Raw genomic sequence first — 24,745 nt, forward strand, 5'->3', positions numbered from 1 at the left:
GGTGGCTGGCCAGCGGCTTTGCTGCTCCTTGCGGAAGTTCATCACGGCTCTTTCCTCTGATTTCACAAGTCGGCTTTGCATTTGTGGCCGCAGCAGGGGCTGGATTTGGAAGCAGCCGGGTTGCAGCTGGCCCGGGCCAGGCGGGCACACGGTGGCCGGAGGGCAGGCACCCTGCGTCTCAGGGCTCGACCGCCTTGACTGCGGACGGCAGTATCGTAAACCTACATACATTTTTGGTTTTTTCCCCAGTTTCTGTGATGGCGTGACTGAAGTTCTGCTGCTGCTTTGCTTTCCATAGTTGATGTGCGCTGGCAAGTTAGTGAATGAAAACGTGTGTGCCTCCCCAACCCCGGCAGCCTCCTACAGAAGCACGTGCTGGCCCTCGGTGGTGGGGGTGGTATCCCACTAAATTAGTTTTAAATGTCAAAAGAAAAGGGTGGGGTGAACAAGTCAAATTTCATTAAAAGTCGGACCCGGGTTTAGAATAGGGTAACAGCCCTGTTTCCTGGCAGCACGTGGCACACGAATGCTTTCCATTTTTATCATGCTGACATTTTCCTTTCTCTGAAATAATTCCCTAGATGTAGCCCATGCCAACCACGAGCAGCTCTGCTGCGTCCTGTGTGCACGGAGTTTCAGCATTAATTAAATCACTTCATCACAGAAGGAGCCAAGGGAAACTCATTTCTTCTTGTATAAAATAAATCAATAAAGAAACATAACATCATCCCTCTCTGCAGTTCCCGGAGCATCTGCCTCTCCTTGGCCATGGTGACTGCGACGAGCCCAGGGCAGAGCCTCAGCCCCCGAATGCTGGGGGCAGGTTTGGGCTGAGGGACACCGCGGTCTGCACCCCTGCAAGCCCATTTAACTGGGGCCGAGCCCCAGCAGGTTGGTGGTTACAGCTGGTCTGCAAATACATGGCTCATGCTGGAGCCACTGGCAGCTCCTGGAGCAGCCAGCGGTGCTGCCGTGGCCTGCAAGATGGCAGGTAGGAAAACACACCACCCGACAAGGGGAGTTTTGCTACTGAATTCAGTTCATTTTTTTTCCCCTGAGGAAAAAAAAGAGGAAAAAAAAAAAAAGAGCATTTCTATCATCTCTGAAATTGGCAAAATATAAATTAAACCCAGGTTTGTGTGTGCCTGAAAGTTTTGTATAGGTGGATGAAAACCAAATTCCTTCTCCCTGCCTCCCAAGCACCCCTGGCAAGATCCCAGTGCAGTTTTCCCCTTTTCAGGCTGCTTCCCGAAGGGCGGAGTGCTGGGTCACCCTGGCCACCGCCGCAGCTCTGGTTCCAGGGCGCAGTCGGGGATCTCTGTAAGGCGAGCCTGGCCGATGGAGGGGACCTGCCTGGTGAACGCCTGTTGCCAGCTCCTTATCCCCCCCCTCCTCTTGCTTGTGCTTCACCCACCTCATGTAAATTAATAGCGGTGTCTAATGTCTGTTGTACCTACCTGCTGCTCTGGGCAAGTTCAGCTGCGGGGGGAGGGAGAAGAAGAAAAAAGCCCAACCCTTCCCATGGAGGCCATTAAACAGAGCCACCAGGACCGTCTTCCCCACACCTACCCCGGGGTGCTCACACGTACGTCCCAGCACCCGGCTGTTGGCCACAGCGGGAGAGGGGCACCCCTGCTCCTCAACCCACCCTGGTCCTGCCCTGTGGGACTCCAGTGAGGACTGGTCTCCTACAAGCTGGTTTTAGGCAGGTCCTCCTCAGCCTGGAGCTTTTCCCAAGCTCTCCTTGGAGAGGCTTGTGGGGTTGGATAAATCCCCAGGGCTGAGCAGAGAAACACAGGGCAGCAGCTCCTTCCTGGCGGTGGCTTAGGCCCCCAGGAGCCCGCCATGCAATTGGGAAGGTGCAGTGGAACAGGGTGTGCAACAAACCTGATCGGTGGAGGATATTTCAATAATTTTCGACACATTGCTGCTTCTGCCATGCTGGGTGTCTCAGGAGTGGGTCCCGGGGCTACTGAACACAGGTCCTCTGTCATTATGCTGAAGAGCAGGATGAGGGTGGCATTTAATGCGTGCACTCCTAACGTGCCCGGTTCCTTGCCAGCCTTTCTATACAGTCACAGCAAACTTTTGGAGCAAAGGGGACAGTTCGTGCACTGGAGCAGATGATAATCTCTCATACATTTCTTCAGCACAGAATGAGCTCAAAGATCCTGCGAGGCTGGAGGACACTGCCTGGAGCAGCCAAAGTGACACCTTCTCCTGTTGGGAAATGGCCTCGCGCGGAGCATCCCTGTCTGGCTGTACAACAGCCTCCCTTGTAGCTCCTCTGGACAAGGCCACGCAGGTTGGCTAGTTCAGGTTTCAGCTCCAGGACGACTGACAGAGCCCCTTCATCTCCAATGTAACAACACGTCAACCTGTGTCAGGAGCTGCTATGGTGCCTGCCAGGCTCACATGGGCTCTTGCTAAAGCCATCGCAAGAGACATTTGTAACCTGGCAACAGGCTGTCCGAGCCTGCCTTGCGTGATGCAGGCAAGCAGAGCCTTGTGGGATGTAAAAGACTCAACTGAATTGGGGAAACTTGCTTTCCTTGATCAGCCCAAGGGAGAAATCAGAGCTATGGAGGAGAGGCCTCGGGCGGTGGTGCAACCACCATCCAAAGAGACCAAACCAGATTACACAAGCATCAGCAGCTCAGGGTCTTGAGCAAAAAATAGGCTGGATTTGGCATTCTTGAAGCAATCCCATAAAATGAAATCCAGCCTATGCCAGCAAACCACCCGTGAAGAAAAGAGCATGTCCAGGGATTTACCCGAGGGATTCTCGGTTGAGATCAGCTGCAGCACTTCTACTGCACTTCCCTCAGTGTTTTAACACCATCCCCGATGAGCATACTGTGTGGAACAGAGTGGGTAGATCTTTACTTTTGCATGCTGCAGTGGGCTGCATGCAGCATCACAACCATAAACATAAGCAATGAGTTCAGTAATTAAGCAATTTTTAGGGCACTTGTGGCTGAAAGCTGACTGGAAGCTGCGCTCTGGGGGTGCTTGGCCCTCTCACAGGAGGGAAGACTGTGATGCTCACCCCGCATCTCCCGCCAGGTACCATCCCACAGCTCAAGAGCATCCGACGGTCTAGAGTCAAACAGGGAAGTGAGCAGCGCAACCAGGGAAGCGGCAACTATTTTTTGGAAAATAACTTCAGTGTGCTAGACAACTACGTAACAGAAAAGTTATAACCTGCTCATTAGATCTTCTACTAGGCTTATAACCCAAGCCTGGTGACAGCTCAGGATATGCTCTAGGCCCCATTACCTCTTGCTCTTTGCAGGGCCAAGAAGCTGATGGTTATGGTCGGGCTGCAGGCACCCACCCAACCCTACCTTTTGCTCCTCAGCTCTCTGGCTTTACAGTTCTCAGCTCTGGAGTGGCTCAGCTTCAACGTCTCTCCTACCTGCAGTTTGCTTCTGTATCTGAAATGGATTTTTCTCTTCCCTTGCTTGGAGCAATGCCTTCGAGGGAACAGCGACTTGCAGGAAAAGCAACCTGTCGTCTTAACTTGTCTGGGTGGAGGCTGCAGGTCAAGCAGAGCAGGACAGGGCCCTCAGAGATGTGGGGGGGTCCTTCAGACACCCCTGCTCAGCCTGATATATACAGCAGAAGTGATTTGCACCTCTGAGGCCATAAAGTGGGTCTGTCCTTTACTTGTGCTTTGGGGGAATCAAGCCTCTGCCCTCTAAAAATTACATTTTCCTGCCAGATGAATAACATAAGATACTATTTTAAAAAATGTAAGGGAAAGCTTGCAGATGATGCTATTTAATTTCCTCATCTACTGCAAACAGAATTTCTGAATCTATCATGCGGAGACACAACGCAAATGCTTTCGAGCGAGAGACTTCAAACAGCTGGCCAAAGGGACTGACAGTGCCGTGCCGTGCAGATCAGCAGCCAAGGAAACCTCACCTCAGGCCATCGATCCATCTCTTCTCGCTGGAGATGTGATCATCCACCCTGAGCCCGCCCTCTGTTTACAGACACGCACTTTGCTCAAGCTCCAAGCATCGATTTACTGAAAAGTAGCTACGACAATTCAAACAGTGCTTCAGAAAAAATGATGTATCTCCACGCGGCGAGTGCGAAGGCTCAGCTGAGCTGGAGGCGATGGGAACACCCGGGCCAGTGATGCCCCATCACACCCCAGCCTGCCTTCTGACAACAGAGGTGCTCAGAGTCCAGCAGCAGATCAGAAAAATGCAATGCAAGCACAAAATGGTATGCTAGCGACCAAGCAGCCTCACGCCGGAGCTTGCAAAGGAACCAGAAGCGGAAGCCCAGCAGCACGTGAACGATGGCACGGGCAGCTCCTGGGACGGGACCACCTCACCCCGCCAGGCAGGGAAGCGCTTCCCGCCCCTGCTATTACAGACACGCAGCTTCCTATCGCTCCTCTGCTCCGCTGCCAGCGCGATCAGTCACGGTTCATGCACAGGATGATGAGTTTTGAGATCAGCATCCCCGGAGGTACATCGCTGTAATATTTCCACCCAGCTGCTGGGGAGAGACCTTTACGTTCCACTCCAGTGCCTTCGTTTGCCCTGAAAGGAGGCAGTCATATCATATGCTCAGGCTGGATACAGTAAAACAGCAGATGTTCACAGCTGTGCAAAACATTTGCATTAAGCAAATTACCAGTGGTCACAACTGATGAAGGGCAACACTACGGGGTTTTTTTTTAGGCCAACTGCTCATTCCGTTTGCATATGCCTCACACCGCTTCGCTCCCTGTTGCAGGGCTGGCAGGCTGCTCCTGCGCCCACAGGCAGGGCTGGAGGGGGAAGGAAAAGGGGTCCCAGCCAGCTTGGCATGCAGGCCCCAGCCAGGCAATGCCATTTGGCACAAAAACAACAGCTCCCTGTATTTTGAACAGCCCTTTTATCACAGCTTGTAGAAGCTTCTGTTTTATCTTTACATTCATCAGATAACTATTCTATTCTAGTTTAAATTCTATTCTATTTACCCTGCAATATTCTGAGCTAGGCCACTAATAATCATGCAATGAAAGATGAACAGATGTGTAGCAGTACTTGAACGGAGACCAGGTCCACCGGCACAAAGTCTCCATCCAAATTCTGCTACTAAGTGACTGACATTGCTATTTAACCCCAGAGTTTCAGTCTTTTCAGTAAGCAAAATGAGGGGAAAGCACCTATTAAATGTGAATTACTGCATTAAAAATGAACTGATAATCTATAATAATTTTTTATGTTTGAAACTCCCTATCTGTTTAAATTTACTCAGAGTGACCAGTTTTGTTGTGCAGGTAGGACCACAAAGCTGTCTATAACTCACTGCTACTTTCTATGCTGCTCAAGATTATTTTCTTTTTTATGAAACAAAAACAACCCATCAATGAGGAAAATGAATCTTTATTTTTTTTCTCTAAAGGCAGAATCCATGTACATGTTCTTCTGTATAGTTTAGAAGGTGGTTTTAAGATGTGAATAGTCACATCACAGAAATAATACAGAACAACCAGTGAAGGAACGAAGAGCCAGTTTGACAATTGCTTTATCAAGTAGTCCAAACATTATTTTTAACTGATGTTTTTGCCGGAGCGGCCTTCAGGACAATATTAAAATCTCACCTACTCAACACAAGTACAGAGATAATGAGGGGAAAAAGAACTACAAAACACAATTATTGCTGCTGTATCTGCATTTCTGTTTCCTTGCAGGATGTTCTGTAATATGCTGGTAAAACAGTTTTTAAATATCAGTTTCATTAAGAACGTCATTCAGATGATAAAAAGTATCCAACCAGCCAACCTAACTTGCTAAATTAGACTTCATCTGAGACCAAAAGAAAAAGTTGGCTTACAAAAGGCAGAAAGGTTTTGTTTGACAAGGTGAAGAGTAGACTGTTACATCTTTGAAGCACTGAGGATGGATGTGTGCTTAAACATCTAAGTACATTTGGCTTGTAGGTGTTCCCAATGACCACAAAGTGCAATCCTGGCCCAACGACCTGCCAGCACCAGTGAGCTCTCATCTCTTTCTGGGAGCAGGCAGTTCCCCAGCTGTGCTCCTCAAGGCCCCCAGTCCTCCCGCACTTACACACATACCAGTTGTGCTCAAGTTGGGCAGATGTGTAAGCATTCAGGAGACTGGGCTCTCGAATGGCTATTAAGTCTAAGAGAGGGGATGGGAACTATTGCAATCATTTAGCTTAAAGGGTAGACAGAGCAATAAACACTTCAAGCACAAGTTATGGCAACCCTTTAAGACCTGAAAATGAAAGCCGGAAAATTATTTAAAGCATACTTGCTACTATGAACAACACACTGTATTTGATAGTGCCTTTATAAACTGCTACATACTTCACACGTACGGGTGTATTACCTTGTAATGCACCGCAAGGAAAACCCAGCACACAGGAGGAGGATTCACACGCAGACAGACATCTCACGTGTGACTAGGTGGCTAGATCACCAGTTTCTGATGAAACCTTAAGACATATGAAATGTATCCTAGAACATCTAAAGATGAAGTCTGAACATCTGTCATGTTACCTAGCAAGAGGTTAGCTGGAACAATCATGTAAACACAGATGATTTTAGGATTAGTTACACGGTTAGTCTAAACAATGTGCACATACGCATTTAATTTGAACAAAATTCTTAAACTACGCTTCTCTAAAATTTACAAAGTATATAAAACACATGATTTGACATTTATAAAACCTCAGCCCTTCTATAAAAAAACAAAACAAGGCCATAGACTTTTGTTTTAAATCTATTGTTTTTTCTTCTCAGCAGTTTTAGTTCCTATGATAAATAAAAAATATAAATGGCACTCCACCACGGCCTTATAACGCAAGGAATAAATTAGCAAGAGTCACACTGTAAATTAAAATAAATAACTTCTAAATTATTTTTATTTAAAAAAACGGTCTCTTTAATTGCACAGTATTTTAAATTTTCAGTAGCAATGAAAAGTCAGTTGGGTATTTTTCTAAATGCTCCAGAGAGTATGAAAGCATTGTGTCTCATTTTTCAAGCTTTACACATTGAAAATACCTTGGTCAAACCATCAACCGATAAAACTGATAAATGTTTTGGTAGTCTCTTACTGCAGCAAGATGCTGCGGTATCTCTCACCCAAGGCATTTAGTCCTCCGGCGCTCGCCTTGCTGGGGCAAACGTCCCCAGCTTTCCATTCCAAGTGAGGTACTCTGGTTTACACTGACAGCTTTGATATTTTTGGAAAAGTGTTATTAGCTATGACTTTCACAGCAGAAGATCATCAACAGCTCAACAACAGTCCACACGCTCCAAGGCTGCAAAAGTCCCCTTCAAGGGCTTCACCAGACCGGCACGCCTTCTTTTTGGGGTGTCACATGAACACAGCAGGCTTTTGGCTCTCCCCAGAGGCGTTCTGCAGTGGAGGACCAAGCCACAATTCAGACACACCAAAGAAAAGAGGACACTTGAAAATATACGATTTTTACCTCAGACTATTAGCAGTAGTCTTAAACCCACCTGCCAAGTATTCGTGAGTGTGTATATATACATATATATGCACACACACACACACATTTGAAAAAAAATAAGACGACAACAAAGTGATTAATACTGTCATAGCCTGGGCATATTCAGCTCAAAGTTAGGTATCCATGGGACATGTTTAAAAACTTTAAATATTGGCAACACATTGTATACCAAACAGTTGTGGGCAGATGCCTAATGTAAATGCGCATTCAAAATACTGTGTATCTCTGTACTGTTACTGATGTAGGTAGCTATAACAGCTTGGGATTGTATCTAAAACCATGGGAGTTTCTGCTAAGTATCAAAACAGCTCTTAAGTACCAAAGATAAGGGAAAGTGTTGCCCTCGTCTTAGCAGTGGGACAGGCCTAACTTGAAGGTACTTAATCCTTCACTGCCATTCTAGCACTCAGCTGGGGCAAAGACAGCATCACTGAACTACCTTTAGTGTTTAAGTAACACAAGATGTTACAGTTCAGTTATTTGCATCAACGCAATTACATTGACAAACGTATTTAACCAGTATCATGGCGCTCATGTTTATTACTGGCGTTCTCTCTAAAGGCTGTTAAATATAAAGACTGATCATGGAGGATTTCACACGCAACGCCTCATTCTCTCTATTATCACAGCAAAAACAAAGGAAATATCAAGGCCCGTATTTTGTCCACAGTAAACTTGCTTTACCCAACATAAAGAGAGTCTAAGGGGAACTAGCACATCATTGCACAACATTAAAAACCACCAAATTACTCCTGTTCTTACACTTTTAAAGCATTTTCAGTGCTCGAATACAAAGCACAGAACCTATTACAAGAATTCTCTAGCAATCAACACACTTTCAGGGATTCAATACTGCATTAAACGTACGCGGAGGCAACCAATACTGACAACCCAGGTCTGGGTGCTGCAGCGCACAGTCCCATGCGTCTCCTCGCACCGTTTTAACAACGTGGCTAAGCCTGCTGATCCAACACTCTAGGCCCGACTGCTACATGTAGGTAGTAGGAAGCATTCTGATGCTCATAGGGAAAAAGACGAAACGCCTCTATTACGTACACATGTTTCTGTTCATGCTTAAAGGAATTCAACTTTTGGCAGAAGTAAATTCCTACATAAAAAATAAATGTAGAAACCCATTAAAAACACAAATATAATAATTGCATTATTAAAACAGCTGCATCTACACTATGGTGTAGTACTTAAGTGTAATTCAATTTCAAAAAATCTTAGCGTACAACTAAGATGAGACCCATTTCCCAGTCCAAACCTCAGCATCAGCGCTGCATCGATCTACATTAAAACGTGCTCTACAGATGGCGACCAACCAAATCCAGGGAAAAACTGTTGCCACAGGTGAAGAGGTCCTCTCCCTAAACAGACAACGCAGGACAGATGGCATAGAGCCCCGCCGGTATCGCCGCAGGGACAGGCGACGGCAGATCCCGCAGCACATCAGCAGCGGAAGCTGCATGAGCACTACGTCCTGAATCGGTTTGCTGAACATGGTTCAGATTATTGGATATGTCTATAAGCACAATGCTCTTTAGAAGCATTTACTGTATACCCAAACCCTACTCGCTGCAACACATGGTGTCGCACAAGTAGTGAAAATGTCTTCGTATTCAAAGGTGCTTGGACATCATTTTCAGGCAGCATTTTACCTTTATTTTAGTGAGTTCCCACTATAAAGATTTTAGAAGGAAGAAGATCCCAATAGTTTCTTTTTTCTTTTTAACATGTGAAATTGAGACAGACACCTAAATAAATATCTACTTTTACTTGCCTAAGTCTATTCTATGTCTGAAATCTCTAATTTTTAAATAAGGGATAAAATGTTGCCCAAAAGACTAGTTAATAGTTATACATTTGTGTTTCTACTAAATCTACAAATCAAAATAGTTCTCAGTTAAAAAGATACAATTTGTATCAACAGTAAAAGGTACTTTCTGGTTCTTCAGGGCCTTACTTTAAATTCCAGCTAGCGTACCAAAATTATCAGCAGTAATAGTGTAAACTAGTGAATTTTTTTTTTTGTTTTAACATGGAACATTGTTACAATGGATGGAAACCTAAAACTGTTGGCAACTGACTATGTCACGTAAGTACATCTGACATCAATTGCAAAATCTATTTCTATTATATATATATAAAAAAAGCTTACGAGGTGCTAGTAAAACCCATGACTTAAAACCAGAAATATCCCTTACTAGTACTAAAACAGACTTTGTTTGTCTGTTTCTAAAACTACACTATTTGTGGCAAGAATCAGGCCTACACGATACAACAGGCCAAAAACTAACTTCAGGATCACATACGGTATCTCCTCTCCCTGCAACCCTCCCCTCCCCAACCGAAACAGAAAGAAGAAAAAAAAAAAAGTTTAAGTTATTACTTTGAGCTACAATATCATTACCATAGTGCAGTTAATAAATGTTGCATATCCTCAACACACAAAACCTTTTCAGGCCAGCCTTGATAAATAGCAAGAAAAATCAAACAGTATCTTAAATACAAAACTTGCATTGAGATAATTAAATTCATTTAAAAACAGGTAAATATTTTATGAAAAGCGTATTTTATCCAGTACACTTGTGCAGCAATACAAAGAAAAAAACACATAAAACAACTAAAAGGGACCCTATGATTTCAGGCCCCCTTCTACTGACCAGAACTACAGAGCTGGGTAACGACACACAGGAACTGAAACAGGGTGGCCTGGTTTGGGGAAGTTCTGAGTGTTTGCAGCTTCTGTTAGGTTCAAAGGGGGCTGCAAATTCTCAGCACCTTTGAAAATCAGGCAATAAGGCTTTTACCTTATCCATAAATCAGAAAAAAAAAAAATTCCTTCTCTGATTGCATCTGATCTTACTAATCGACTGCATCAACAAAACATGTAACTATTTAAACAAAACAAAGAAAGCAATGAAAAGTGCCATACTATAAATTACCAATATATTGTTACCCATTTCACTGTTAACTGGTAACTTAATTATTTATTTAAAAAAATGAAGTCAGTGCTGTAGTAAATCTTTGTTTCATATAAATAGATGATTATAGCACAAAAAAGCTCACAAAACCAACCAAACAAACATAGATACTTGTGGTGGTGTAAAAAGTTCCAAAACTTGGCTTGAAAATTGCCTGCCAGAAGTAGCAAAATCTGCTTTCTGCAGGTTGTTTTAATACCACACAGCCCAAGGACAAACATCCAGCAAGTTAAAAAATGAAAACAAAAATCCCAACAACATGTAACAAGGATAGAAAGTGCTGCATATAAACCCCTGATGCACCAAAGATTATAACCAGAGACCACAGATTTTTTCATATATATATATATATATTAATTTAAACTGGAACATTCTCCAGCTGTGAAAATAGCCATTTTAAAATTTTCAAACTAGAACACAAAACATATCTGGTACTTCTGATGCATGGGGCTATACATACAGACTCCATGATACAGTATTTCACATAAACGGATTACTATATAACCTCCTTGCTGAGAAGGAGATCCCAAATGCTATTGTAGCAAACCTCCCTCAGCGTTAGAGCTGAGCTGAAAACTACTAGACACCACAAAGATGCATCATCTCTCAATAACCTAGCTGAGATTTTTCCACTAAGATGGCTGCAGCGAGCTGCTGAGCGTCCGTCACGTGAGGGTTCTTCTTCATCACGATCCTCACAAGATCAGGGGGGAAGATGTTGCAGAGGTTAATGTAAACCTTCTCCCGAGTGTCTTGGTGCCTTGGAGGGTCTTGAGGGATTCCACAGTAAGGTACACGCCAGGTCTGGTCCTGCTGTTCAGGTAAGCTTTGGAAGGCAAACTGCTCATAACACGGCTGCGTGGGGTTACTTGGCAAGGAGTAATTCTGGCGGTAGCCATATGCATCCATCCCGTAACCCTGCCTATCCCAACTTCCAAGCCCATCTTGGCCAGAATAAGGCTTTCTGTGTCTTAATGGAGAATTATCATATAAACGTGAGTCTGAAATGCTGTCTATTCTTGTGGACACGAGAGCTCTCCCCAGATGCATGGTCTTTGAATGTGACGAACTCTGAGATGTAGAGTAGTCGTTTGGACAACTAGAACGAGCACCGACTGTCGGATGCTGTAGATGCACAGCCATGTATGGAATTGGAGGTTTGTGGTGATGCTTTGGTTCTTCATGACTGTAGCTTTGCACTCGCGTGAGAGGCTCGTGGTAGCTCTGTAGGAAGGGCTGACTGTTAAGGCGGCCATGGGGGTGCATATGTTGGCACTTCAAGTTCTCCTCTAGCTGTGGGTCAGGTGAACTCATGTAAGAGCGATCGCTGTAACCCACGTAGGAATCACTACTGCCACAGCTAACGCTCCCTTCGCTGCTGCAGTCGGAAGCTACAGAGCTAATCCTATAATCCGTGTCCAAGGAGAAGCGCCTTTCAGGACTACGTGGACCAGATATACTCAGATTTGAATATGCACTCAGCATAGAGTAATACCCTACATCCACAGGAGACTCACATTTTGGATACTGGTCATAAGGCATTGGCGTTCCGTGATTTTTGGTTGCCATCATCACTGTAGGATACTGTCCCTGTGGTCTTTGATCCTGAGGTGGGAAGTGAACTCCGGATGGAAGGCCGTTACTTAAAGGTGCAGTACTTTGGGGTTTTGCAGCAGAGGAACTTGGTATGCTAACTAAAGAAGGTACAGACCTGGTTTCCAATTTGTTTTTGGTGGGAAGCTTTTCCTCCAAGTCTTGATAGACTTGAGTCCTTATACTAGGATCCGATTGCCTCTTTGGAGCAACACGCTTTAGCTCAGAAGTGCCATCATTTTTAGTGCTACAGGGAACGCTGTTGCTTTTTACCAGTCCTCCTTCACTTGTAGTTTTGGCAGCTGTGCTTCTAGACATGGCACGAAGTTCATCAGCTACAGATCGCTGAGGCTGATTTCCTCTTTCTGGATGATAGTATTTGCATTTGTGTCCATAGGTACATTTCTTCCCTATTAATACAAACATAATCAGATTAAAAAAACTTCAACCAAAATCTGTTAATCATCAAACAATGGAAATGCACCTCATTTAAAGTTTTAGTGATGATTCCAAAGATCTTGCAAATCATTTTACGTGACACAGAGTGAGATCTAAGATCATCTCTCTTGTATCGCGGGAAAAAAGAGGCAGTGGTAGTGTGCTGCAGCTAGTGCTCTAGGAATGCAGATCAACACTACCAGCCACATTCTGAGCTGAACATGACACTGTCAGTGTCTCTATACACACCTGCTGTATTGGGCCAAGGAGATACACAGACAGAAAACTTAATAGGGTTAAGTCCCACAGAGTCATAAGACCAGCAGGTTTCAACTCAGTCAAGATGGTGGTGTGCCTTAGGGATGCTCAGTAGCTAAACTTCAGACAGATCAATCAATTTTCTGGGAGAAAACTTATATGTGTTATGACCAAATCCATTAGAAAAGGGCTTTCTGAAGCGTGCAGAATTTAGGGGCTGTTTTGGATCTATTCCTATGAATGATTAATAAAGTTGCTCCTTTAGTTCAACTAGTAGATAGAAGTGTTCTCTAACCAGCACGTGAAAAAAAATTAGTTTCCACCATCAGCTCAGCATTTCAACCATTCTCAGGCTAAGACAACAATGGAAAAACCTCTGTTAAAAAGCTTTTATTTTTGGCAGTGTTAAAATAAAGTAGGAGCTCAGTCCCCAGTCCCAGCAGTATAGAAAACTGACAAGTTAAATCAAATTACCATATGGACATGGTTGCTTCTTATGTTCTGGCACAATAGGCTTCTTCCTAAGAAAATTGTCCAGACTTGGACCATGGCGGCCAAGAGGATCATCAGGAGGCATAAATCTATAAAGTAAAAAATAAAAAAGTATTATGGAAGCAAACAAGCCTTTTCATATTCCTCACGCAATGACCAGGAACCTCATGACTGAGTCCTACAACACAACCTGCCATGCTAACATTTTTAAGCCTGGGTACTCTGAGAACTGTTTTGAAAGGGCAACTTTCTGCTGCAGGTACTGCCTGAGAGATAAGTCATAGAAAGAGACCGTGTGGACACCCCTGTCTGCTTCAGACACCTTCAGTCTAGCTCAGCTGACTGTTCTGTGGCAAAGCAGGGCTGCACACAGCCCATTCCTAAACCAAAGTAAGGGCAGCAATACAGGCAGCGATTTCTTAAAACATCACAACTAACTTCGCAAAACTGTGCTCATTGTCTAGGACTCTTGCATCACTATTTAGGCACTCAAATACAAGTGCCTGCTTGGCAGAGTACTGAGTCCCTCCCACTACAAGAAAGCACCAGTAGTAACTGCAGTTGATGCGTATGCTGGGGTGTGAAGATACTGTAGATGGACCTAGGCAGACAGCTGAACTAGAGACCGCCTGAGGTTCATTCCAACATGGATTTTTTTATGACTCTAGGGTTTAGGAGTCTAACCACAGGCACTCAAAAATGTTGGCTCAGTATATCAAGAGAATTGGAATACTATACCACAGCATATACCAAATATAGCATATATATTGGCATACACCAATATGGGAAAAGAATAGCATAAAAAGATATAAAGATATTGTTATAAAAAAGCTCTAGCAAAAACCAGAGTTCGAGTACTTTTAATCAGAAGACCAAATCTATGATTGACTATTCCTCCTGTTTTCCTACATGTACCTAATGATTTAGGTGTAAGATAAGAAATTCATACAATCTTCAAACTGTCCTTTCCTCAATTATTTTAGTGGCATATATAAAGATAGAATGACTTACTTGTCATTAACAAATGAATACATCAGCAAGCGTTCATCTATGAACTTCTTCCATTCAGGCTTTTCATTAGCTAGATCCCTGTAGTTATCATTAGAAACAATGATGCCATCTGACTCAAAGGCCAACTTCACTATAAATCGGTCATCGTAGCATACCACCCTTCTCCCTTGAACTCGGCGGGATGGCGTGAACACAAGAATCTTCTCCTTTTCTAATTTACGCAAGATTTCTTGATCTACAAGGAATAAGAACCGAAAGTTAAAAAAGAAAAAGAAAGAAAAGAAGATGTTTGTTTAATCTCCAAAGACATTAGATTTGAGGAAGAAAATCCAAACATTTAGGACTAAACATGTCTTAAATGGTTATAGTCCAGCAGCAGGTATCTGATATACGATACCTGAAGTTACAGTCAGCAGTCAACTGGCAATGCTTTCAAAAAAAAAAAAAAAAACCCAAACCAAATCGAAACCTCCTGCTCCACACAATTTCTCTAAGACCAACACAGGGGACCTTGTTCAGGTTGCTGTGGTTAAAAGAAACACTACTTATCAAAATGCCTGTCAAAAACTCCTCTGGTTGAGGAGGGGAAAAAAAAAAAAAAAAACAACAAAAACACAACCACAAACTTAAATCTTACTGAATGTTTCAGCGAATAGGAGGGCTACACTCAAGTACAGCCAAGGGTTTCCCATAACTGAGCTCCTTGGTAAAGACAGACCCTTTGTGGTACCCAGCAAGAAACAGATTTTGAAATAATTCCAATAGCTCACATTAATGGGATTGCCTCATACAATTTCTGCCCAACAAGAGAAGGGGTTACTACTAGTACCCACAAAGACTAGAAAACCCACATTCTGTACAAACACTCAGGCTCTTCACAAGTGTTAACAGCATCCCCCAAAAAGACAGCAAATGTCATCTTGTAACCAAGAGAAAATGTGGGGTTTTTTTGTTTGTTTTATTTTACCTTCAGTAATAGTTCAGAACATGTCTTTCCTTGAAGGGTTTACAGTTTTATATATAAAGTCTTAGCAAGTCCAAACAGATTTCTCTTTAATCCTGCTAAATAAATGTGTTTAACATTTTATCTAATTCCTTCTTGTCCTACACAGTCCATCAATCACCTATCCAAAAGCCTTTTCTCTTTCTTTGTGTGGGACCTGGAGATCCCAAGGAGCTTTGAAAGGTGGCCTAAGGAGGTTGGTCTGAACTAAGATACTGGATGTAGCACCAGTGCACCTAGCACTGAAGCACATACCCCTTGAGTCAATTCTCCTAGCTATCACTCTTCTCAGACCAGACAAGCTATGGAAGAAAAATAAACAAAAAGCTAGGCAACATCTAAAATGGCAGAAGATGCTTGCGCAGTGAATATAAGTCACGGCTCTTAATAATGATTTAGATCTCAAATAACTCAACTGTTTTGTAGCACAAGAAACTTGACAGGGAACATGTTCCATCTAGAAAAAAAAAAGACTCCAACAGGAAGAAATACAGCATTAATATTACATATAAGCAATATATTTGATACAAGCATTTATCTGCTTAGTAGAAAAAGCACAATATTTTCAATGAAATCCAGCCTTTCTGTATTCACACATCACCCCACCACGTGGTAAGTGATGAGTAAGAGTGTGATGGAAGGTGATTTTTTTTTTTCCCCTCACTAAGAAAGAATAAAAAAATTTGCCATGTGATGACTGGGAGATAATAATAAGAAAGATGCAGCTGTTGTTTAATTCAATAAGCTTCTCACAAATACTGATAGTCTAGAAGCATCCTCACATTAGTCATCTAAGACTTTTTCAAAATTGCAGGTGGCCGCATATTTCAGGTGCATATCTCTGGAAACGGAGTGTCAGCGCAATGTATTCCACAAGACTGGTAGCAAAAAGGCTCCCAGCGTCCTGATAAAAAAAACCTGAAGAACTTCTGTTTTACAGAAGATACAATAACCTTTGTTGATTTTCCTCCCATTTTCAGGGTCCATAATGACACACGGCAAACTGATTTTTCATTGCTAGATAACTGGTCAATTCTAAGTCTTGCTGCTTTCTGGGAACTCCTTTTCGGGCTGCTAGCCCTATCCACAGCTCCAGCAGATGTCACAATTTATTTCTAAACAGCCAAATCTTTATTACTTAGCCAATGCTTTTCTCATACCTCAAACACTAGTACAGTGAAAGAGAAAGCCTTCAAGAGAAAGGCTCCACACTGCCTGTAATGACGGGAGAACAGCACCTTTCCAAACATTTTCTTGCATTAATGTGATATATTCTAGTAGCAATCAAGCAAATGAAGTGTTGTGAAGATCTTTCCAGATATTTGAAAATGCACATGGTCATCAAAACATGCTTCCATATTCTTTTAGAAGCCATAGCTACTACTCTCAAAAGCTTCCCTCCCTTTAAAGGTAGCCATGTCTTAAAAAAACAAAAGAAAAAACCAAACCAAACCCAACAACCCCCCAAAAAAACCCAATTCCCCATTCCCCCTAAATTCTAGGTTTTTCTTTAAACCCAAATTCTCCTCTGCTTCAACTTTAGTGCAGAGGGAGGACGACCCCCCAGCCTTCACAGAGAATCAATCAGTTTGATCAAGAAATAAGTGCCTCTACCGATCTTCTTTCCTAGATAAACAGGTTCAAAATTAAGATTTTTCAAAAGCTATCTCACTTGTTAATAGTAATGATGAAAAGGGGAACCATTCCCTTTCTGTCAGGATAATTCCCAAAGCGCAGGCAGTGAGTCACTGCAGGTGACCGGCAGACAGGCCAGCCTGGCAGAAGCTGCTCACCACAAGCAAGATCACCCAGTGAATCACTAACTTCAAACCTCTTCGCTGCATATGCTACATGGGCATAACAGATTTAACAACTGGAAATTACATTTTTCAAGAAATAAGTAGCAACGTTAATGGAAAATTTATCAGGTGAGCAGAAAAGGAGGACTTGGAGAGGGCATTGCTTTATCTTTTTCCTTCCTCAAGATCACAATGAAGTTACTACACCAAAGATACTTTCTACCATAGCCTTTCATTTCTAAAGATTTGTTCATTTGAGCAGTAGCACTCATGTTGTGCAAAGCATCAAACAAACCAGTGAAGCTGGAACAGAGCTTACCTGTGATAAGAGCATCAGGTCTCGACTGTTCTTTCCTCCATGCTGGCACGAACACTGTAACATCCTTGTGGCCTCTTTCCAAAAACCAGTCTACTGCCAATTTGATTCCTCGACAAGAAAATACTTCTTTGTTCCCATGGCTGAAACACACATTAAAATTCCTTATCATATGACTTTGCTTTTCTATGACTATAAACGGAGCACAGCGAAACGCGTATCTCAAAGCCATGCTCTTCACTTGCACCATGGTTTCTAAAAGCACCTGGGAGTCAGTCTGAGCCTTGCCCAAACATTGCCATCACATGCAAAATGGTGTGGGAGAGGGATACTAAATCCACCAAATGTTTTTAGCATCTGTTCGCAGATTCGACAAGTAAGGAAAAAATGTAAGTAGAGAGTGTTACAAATCCTCATAGCCCAACCAAAAGTATGGGGTATAACAGGCACCATGGAGACTTGATGAGGGAAAGCAGGAGGCCTGAAATAACAACATGAAAGAGGGCAGTGTGTGTAGGAAATGCCAGCAGATGAGTAGGGAGCACCGGTGTGCACGGCGGCAGGGGAAGAGACAGCAGATCCCCGCTGCAGGAGCTCTGCGATGTCCCATCTGAACAGGGAAAGAGAGGAGAAGTACTCCAAGCCCAAGGAGGTGGCAGGCACCCTGCAGGACAGATTAGGCAAACTGGAGAGACTGTCCAAAACCAACATGACAAAACTAAGAATTTGCTTAGTACTGCACTTCAGAAGGAGAAATTAATCGTGTATTAAAAAAGCCGTGGAGAGACAGTTCAGCAGAAACCGATCAGACACAAGCAAAACAAGAGATGTGCATCTGCTGTGCAACAACTGTCTGAGGTAAGGCAAGAGACGCAATTATGTCATTTTCTAAATGCAGATGAGTCCTCAAGCCAGCTTTTACATCCAGTTTCAGGCATGACATATTACAAAAGACACAGAGGAACTGGAAAGAATCCAAAAGAAAGTGAAACAAGACCTATGGGGAAAGGCTGAAGGAAGTGCATTTAGTTAATCTGGAGAAAAAAGGCGGCCTGTGGAGGAACAAAATCTTCAATATATAGGAGGTAATTAAAATAGAGGACAGCAATCAACCATTGGGTGTCCATAGAAAAGTTTTGGTAGCAGGGGGCTGCTGCAGAGTGGCCTCTGTGAGAAGAGGTCAGGGCTGCCCCATTGCCGGGCATGCCCAGCTTCAGCCAGCTCCACAACCAAGGAGAAGGGAATGGAGGGAACACCAAGGCCTGAGGAGGAGAAGGTGCTCCATGAGGAACAGGTACACCCCCAGAGGCACTGCAGCCTGTGAAGAACAGGAAGAAAAGCACAAGAGGAAGGAGCGGCAGAGAGAAACTGCCATGTCCTGATCCCAAGCCCTGGCACCATTCACTGCCTCTCTGAAGGGACCGAGTGTCACCTGTGGCCATGACAAGGTGGAGGAGACGTGGCTGGAGTGGAGCGAGCCTGAGAAAAGGAGAGGATAGACATTTTTCCCCCTAAGCATTTAAATGTTTGTCTTTTTTGTTTCCCATTACCTGAATCAGTAATTAAATATTTATGTTAACCTTCCAACTGAAATAATCTATTCTATTCTATTCTGAATTCCCAAAGTTGAGTCTGTTTGGCATGCAACAGTACTTGGTGAGTGATTTCCCTGTCACTGTTTTGACCCATGAGTTTTCTTGCTCCTGTTCCTCCTGTTTTCTCCCCTGTTCTGCTGGTGGGCAGAGCGAGAACCCAACTGGGTGGGTGCCCGGGTGCCAGCCGCGGCCAACCCACCGTAGTCCCACTGGGTAAGGACAGAAAAGTCCTTAACTAGCATAAGGAACAGTTAAGCAGTATGTTAGAAAAAGCTTTCTAACTGATCAATGGGACAGTCTGCCTGTGGATTTTGGGATCTCCTCACTGGACACTTTGCAGAACAAGTCAGACGGCTCCTCTGGGGCCAGTCTGGGTTCTCCATGCACAGGAGAAGAGCAACTTTTCTGAGGTCTCTCCCAACCCCACAGCTCTCTGTAACAGAAGAAACACAGGGGTACGGCAGCAAGCTGTTACCTTTCGCTTGGCTGGCTTGCCATGTATAGCACGTGCGCCACAATCTGCTTTCCGGAAAGGTAAAAGACAATTCTTTCACTGTGGAGTGATTTGTGAAGGGGACAATATGATGATAGATAGACACAGGGATCCTAAAAGTTCCTCCTACTTGCATGTTTTGAGGTAAATAAAAACATCAGAAAGGTATTTAAAAACTTTTTCTTTAGTAGGACCATTTTAAAGTACTTACTATTTCCAGCTTTCTAAAACATAGCACTGCCATATGTTCCTTGATACTTTGAGGGAGCTTGAGTAGTTGTGCAATGGATAAAGTGACACAGTAGAACTGAGAAAAATTTCAAAACAATGCTCAGATTCCAGAAGCCTGCAAAGGAGGTGGCGTACACATTCACCTGCATCTAGGTGTCGAGAGAGAATGAGTCATGGCTAACACCTCTCACAAAGCATCACGTCAGCAGAGGCTGTGTTGAAGGTCACAGGCCCCAAACAAAAGAAAAAAAAGAAAGAAAAAAAAAGAGGGGAAAAAAAGAGCCCACTACCATTATCTGGGTTTAAGCGAGGAACTGTACTACTTCCTTTTCTAAAGATGCTGAAGACAAGACCTGGAAACATCATCATATACTAAGATATTGCAATTGTTGATGGATATAATAATCAAAGTTTGTAGATTTTAGCTGGCACAAGGTACTCCCAAGGATAGTTTAAGTCCATCTTCTGTGCCTATAGGGCTATACTAGAAACACCGGCAGGAACAAGACATCTATGTACCTTAATATCCTGTTTAGCTATGGGTATAGCCCTCTGCAATAATACATTCCCTGTATTGTACAGTGATGTCGTGTAATACACTATTACATTGTAATAACACAAAACACATAGCAATATTTTTTCTAGGCATCGTTTTATACTATACAATTATTCTTGTGCTTCTTTGGCTGAAAGAGTAGTATCTTTGCGTATTTCATAACTTCCCAGGAACGGGAACGAAACCACACACAGATATGCCACACTTAAAATGCACTTACACACATGCGTAGAAAATACGCCCAACAGTATTTCCAGCCACGACAAGTCTAATTACATCTCCCCCTGAAGACACAAAATCAGGACACTCGGGTGCATTCAGGACCCAGTGGGCAGCCATAAGGCCTCCTTTGCAAAGCCTGAGATACAAGAAGTTACTGTGCATGCTATCAGCAGGTCATGTGCAACCATAAACATATTGCAATCCATTTTAAAACAGTCAGGAAGAGCTTGTTCCAGCTACTAAATTCCAGTGGAATCACTGTACTGTTATTACTTTAAACAGTCTCCATGGTTTCAAATGGATAAAACCACTTTTCACTCCTGACAGCGAACAAGCCTTTTGTTAGACTGCATTTTAGTTACAGTATGTTTCTTCCCGTAAGTCTGAGAAATCATTTCTGGAATGAAATCCTGGCCTCTCTGAAAGAAATGGACGTTCTTGCTTATTGCTTTCCATTGGGTTGGAATTCAAGCCACAGTTTTAAAGGCAGAGGGAGGACCAGGCAGCTCAGCTGCTCAGTTTTTTCTTGCCTAATACAGATCATTAAAATTCTTTCATCCAGAACATAAATTTTAAATATACTTAAACTGTAAGAAACAGAAATAGGAAATGCATTACAATGCATACTACTAGCTTTTCTGCATTGCTGAGCAAGTGGATTTATAGCTCATATAAATCTTCACATTTTTTTCCACGCCTTTTCAGACACATGCCTAAGCTGGTATCTGAGCGGATACAAATTCCAAGAAATTTAAATGATTAGTGAGAAAGTCTGTGAAAAAGATGTGCAATTAAAATTTGTTCTTTTCTTCTGTTTTGTTGTCATGCAGATTTGATGCTCTCCTTTTTGTGATCTTTGTGCTTCATCAGCTTTATGATACATCGTATGGTGAAAAGACTGAAATCATGCTTTCTCTGACTTTTTTCCTTCTGCTTAGTTGTAAGAAAGAGGAGAAACGTTTGTACTTCTTTGTCAAGAAACTTTCTTTTAAAAATCTCTTCCCAATTATTACAAGTATGCGAAAGCTCAGAGCAGTCAGGGTGACAGCTGTAGCCCTGGATGAGACATTGGTGTATTCTGCTTTGGTTCTGCTTGCTGACTATATTTAATCTACCACTCTGAGTTGAAGGAAGATAAAGTATATTCCTTAAGACATATCTATTTCTCTTTCATACCATGCACGAACAATTCTTTTTATCACCACTTTTATATTTGGCCTGTTGATAGCTGCTTTATTTTTAAAAGAAAAAAGCAATATAACACTTCCTGAGCAAAAAATCAATCAAGATTTTTGAGGCTAGCAGAGTTAGTAGAAAGTGGTAAAATACGATGAAACCATTTTCATTTTCTCCGTTACCTTCCTAGGCCCCAGATGAGATTTTCAAGTGACTAAAGTCTTGAAGAGTTGTGGTATACTCTTAAAACACTGACTACTTACAGTAGATGCAAGACTTCTGGCATGCTGTAACCCAATATTCAAACCAACACAGAGCTCTCAGATTTTGAAAGCTACAAAAAACATACACACTGATGACAAGAGACATTAGAGCTGAGGTCTACAGTAACATCTGCTGTAACATATATACAGGTTTTTATATGACTGAAATCTGGACACATCAAGATCAGCCTAGTAAAATTAGAGAGTTACCAAACTGTTTTCTTCCACCATGTTATAGGAGGAAAACAGTGTCCAGTCCGTAGCATAGAGGGATAAGAATTTCCACCCTGTATCAGATTAGTGACTCATTAGCCTGGCAGCCTGGTTTTGTCACTAGCCTCATCCCTTTTTTTAATTTTTTTTTTTTTTTTTAAAGCTCCACTAATTTCCTTATCACAGTAATAATTTGTCCCATAGCATTTCTTAGTACCTTGGGCCTTCTGTCAGTCCTGCATTTGTTTCTTATATATACATTTTGGTGCTGACACAAAACGGATGAAACAGTTCCCAAACGGTTTTTGTCCATTACCCCGTGACAAATTACTCCAATGCTTTGAGGTCTTTGAAGGAAAAAAAGCCTTGGAAGCTGTAACACCTTTCAAAACATCTTTTGTCTGTAGGGCTTCCAACGCTGGGGCACTCTACGGAGCACGGCAAGCGCGGTCGCCAGCCAGACACGCACACGGGTGTCTGACCAAGCAAGAGTCACGCACTCAGCAGGCAGAGGTCACATCAGGCAAAGAGAAGTTATACTCAAAGCTGCCAGTGACAAGCTCCTATCCGCATGATCGTTACTTGTTGGAAAAACATTTTTATCTATTCCTTAAAGCGACTTCTCAAAATAACCTAAGAAACAAGCCAGGCTACAAGGAAAATGCTGCGTTAGACAGCCAGTGCCACTGAAAGATGAACGTCTGAATCAAGGTACCAAGGTACCATCACGTCTACCAAGCTCAGCAACACACACTCTGAGAAGAGGCTAATGGAGCCAAATTCTTAGTTAGATTGTTATAATACATATGCAATTAAATTGCCGGATGAAAACTACATCTGGCATAGATGAGACAAATCAAACCATCCTTTGGTTGACACCGCAGGGAGTAATTTGCAGTTGTGGAAAAACTTCTATGCAGACAGGGTATCAGCAAACCTTTCACTACAGCCAAATGACCTGCCTTGTGGTTAAGACAGGGGGACAAGACTCAGCAGCCTAAAAAGAGATATCTAATGCTGGTTGAGGCATCTTTGGGTATCTCACACTTCCTCCAGCTGAATGCCACTCCTGAATGGCACTGGGGTCTCTGTCACATCTGTCAGGCCTGGGTGTATGTTTCTGATGCCACCAAGCACCTACTCACTCACAGCTGGCGGGATGGCTGGGCATGAAAGCTGTAAGAAAACTGTAAAATACCTGTCTCAAGTGGGAGTGCATTTAACTAAAAAACCAACCCCCCCACATCAGCATCTTCCTCTTACAAATAAAAATTAAGTATGCAATGGTTATCTCACATTGCATTTTCCCTTGTGCAATGAAGTACCATCAGGCACCGTTTAAATATACAGGCCAAGGTTTTCCAAAAGGGGAAACTGAAGTGCATCACCTCCATGGACTGGGAATCCTGAGGGTGAAGTTTTCAGAAGAATCTAATTGCTCAAAACAAGATTCATCGATTTCAACCTGCAAACCCAGATGGCATGTGACCAAAATACTTCAATTCTTTTGCCTGTATCATCTGAAAGTGGTTATCTAAAAATTATAATACAGCAAGTAAAATATCCAATTATTTGCTTATCGGTGTTGTCTTCATGTTGCTCTCTGTAAGCACAGCAGACTTTTTTGCCTGTATGTTTTCAACACGAAGTTTTATGTACATTTACGTAAAAATTGAAACTCATTCTTTTCGCTCTTAGCAAAGAAAATCTGAAGGCACTCAGGGTAGCCAGGGAAAACTAACAAATACGGAACAGAAGCAAATGAATAAAATAGTTAAAATCTTCCCACTGTCTTTGTAACTAACAACTCTTTTCCTTATTCTTTACTTCTTGGTGGCAAAAACCTGACTTTGATTCCAGCAAAAAGAAGAATCACAGCAATAACTAATTTTAGGCAATTTTCAGCATCCCAACCTTATCCTTGGAAAAGGACAAGCAAAGGAAAAGGACTGTGTAAATATGCTGCAGTATATTTCTCTCTTCAGAAGGAAATCCCTCTCTCTCAACCTCAGTAGTAAAGGGAAGTCTTAAAATGAAGGGGCGAAAGAGAATCTCAAAACCTTGCCTCTGCTGCCTCATGGAGACACAGGACCTTCTCCCCTTCGTTCCAGACTGCGGAGGCTCAGCTGAGGAAGGGGGATGCATGAAGAGCAGGTCCAAGAACACACCGGAGAACAGACAGATGTAGGGGTGAAGAGCTGACGATCTGCTGTTGCTAGATGGGCACAGATCACCTTCTTTCACCTATCTCAGTTATGTAAAGGGAAAATTTAGGGTAGCTTAAATCTCATCACACCAGGATACAGAACTACCATTGACTGAAATGTGTTATCTGTCTAGTATCTACGCCGTGCAGTTTACACTAAATAAGGTCCTGAGTGCACTGTTATGTCAATGGACAAATGCCTTTCTTACTCATGTGGACTAAGGTTCTAAATGAAGATTTTGCATTACAACATCATCATCATCTACATGCAAAAAACCCCCACCTTATGAAGCAGGTTTAGAGCTACACAGTTCTCTGGAAAGCTAACACAGACCACTGGCTCAGGTACGGCACAACTGAATCCCCGGTCCTACCCCT

The 24,745-nt window shown here is 42.9% G+C and overlaps 1 protein-coding gene across 4 annotated transcripts in view; it reads right to left on the reverse strand.

Moving 5' to 3' along the window:
- Positions 1–5,375: 5,375 nt before the first annotated feature.
- Positions 5,376–24,745, reverse strand: part of ZC3H12C (zinc finger CCCH-type containing 12C) — a 47,440-nt gene continuing 28,070 nt past the window's right edge. For all 4 annotated transcript variants that reach the window (XM_087758662.1, XM_087758663.1, XM_087758666.1 and 1 more), the window contains exons 3-6: positions 17,416–17,555; positions 14,295–14,529; positions 13,266–13,372; positions 5,376–12,505 (exon numbers count right to left, since the gene is read on the reverse strand). In XM_087758662.1, coding sequence (XP_087614788.1) covers positions 11,109–12,505; positions 13,266–13,372; positions 14,295–14,529; positions 17,416–17,555 — 1,879 coding nt within the window. In that variant the 3' untranslated portion in view covers positions 5,376–11,108. The remainder of the gene's footprint in view (positions 12,506–13,265; positions 13,373–14,294; positions 14,530–17,415; positions 17,556–24,745) is intronic.

This window comes from Nipponia nippon, unplaced genomic scaffold (assembly GCF_047370975.1).
Source record: "Nipponia nippon isolate SJK-2023a ecotype South Korea unplaced genomic scaffold, ASM4737097v1 scaffold_2, whole genome shotgun sequence".
Taxonomy (NCBI): Eukaryota; Metazoa; Chordata; class Aves; order Pelecaniformes; family Threskiornithidae; genus Nipponia; species Nipponia nippon.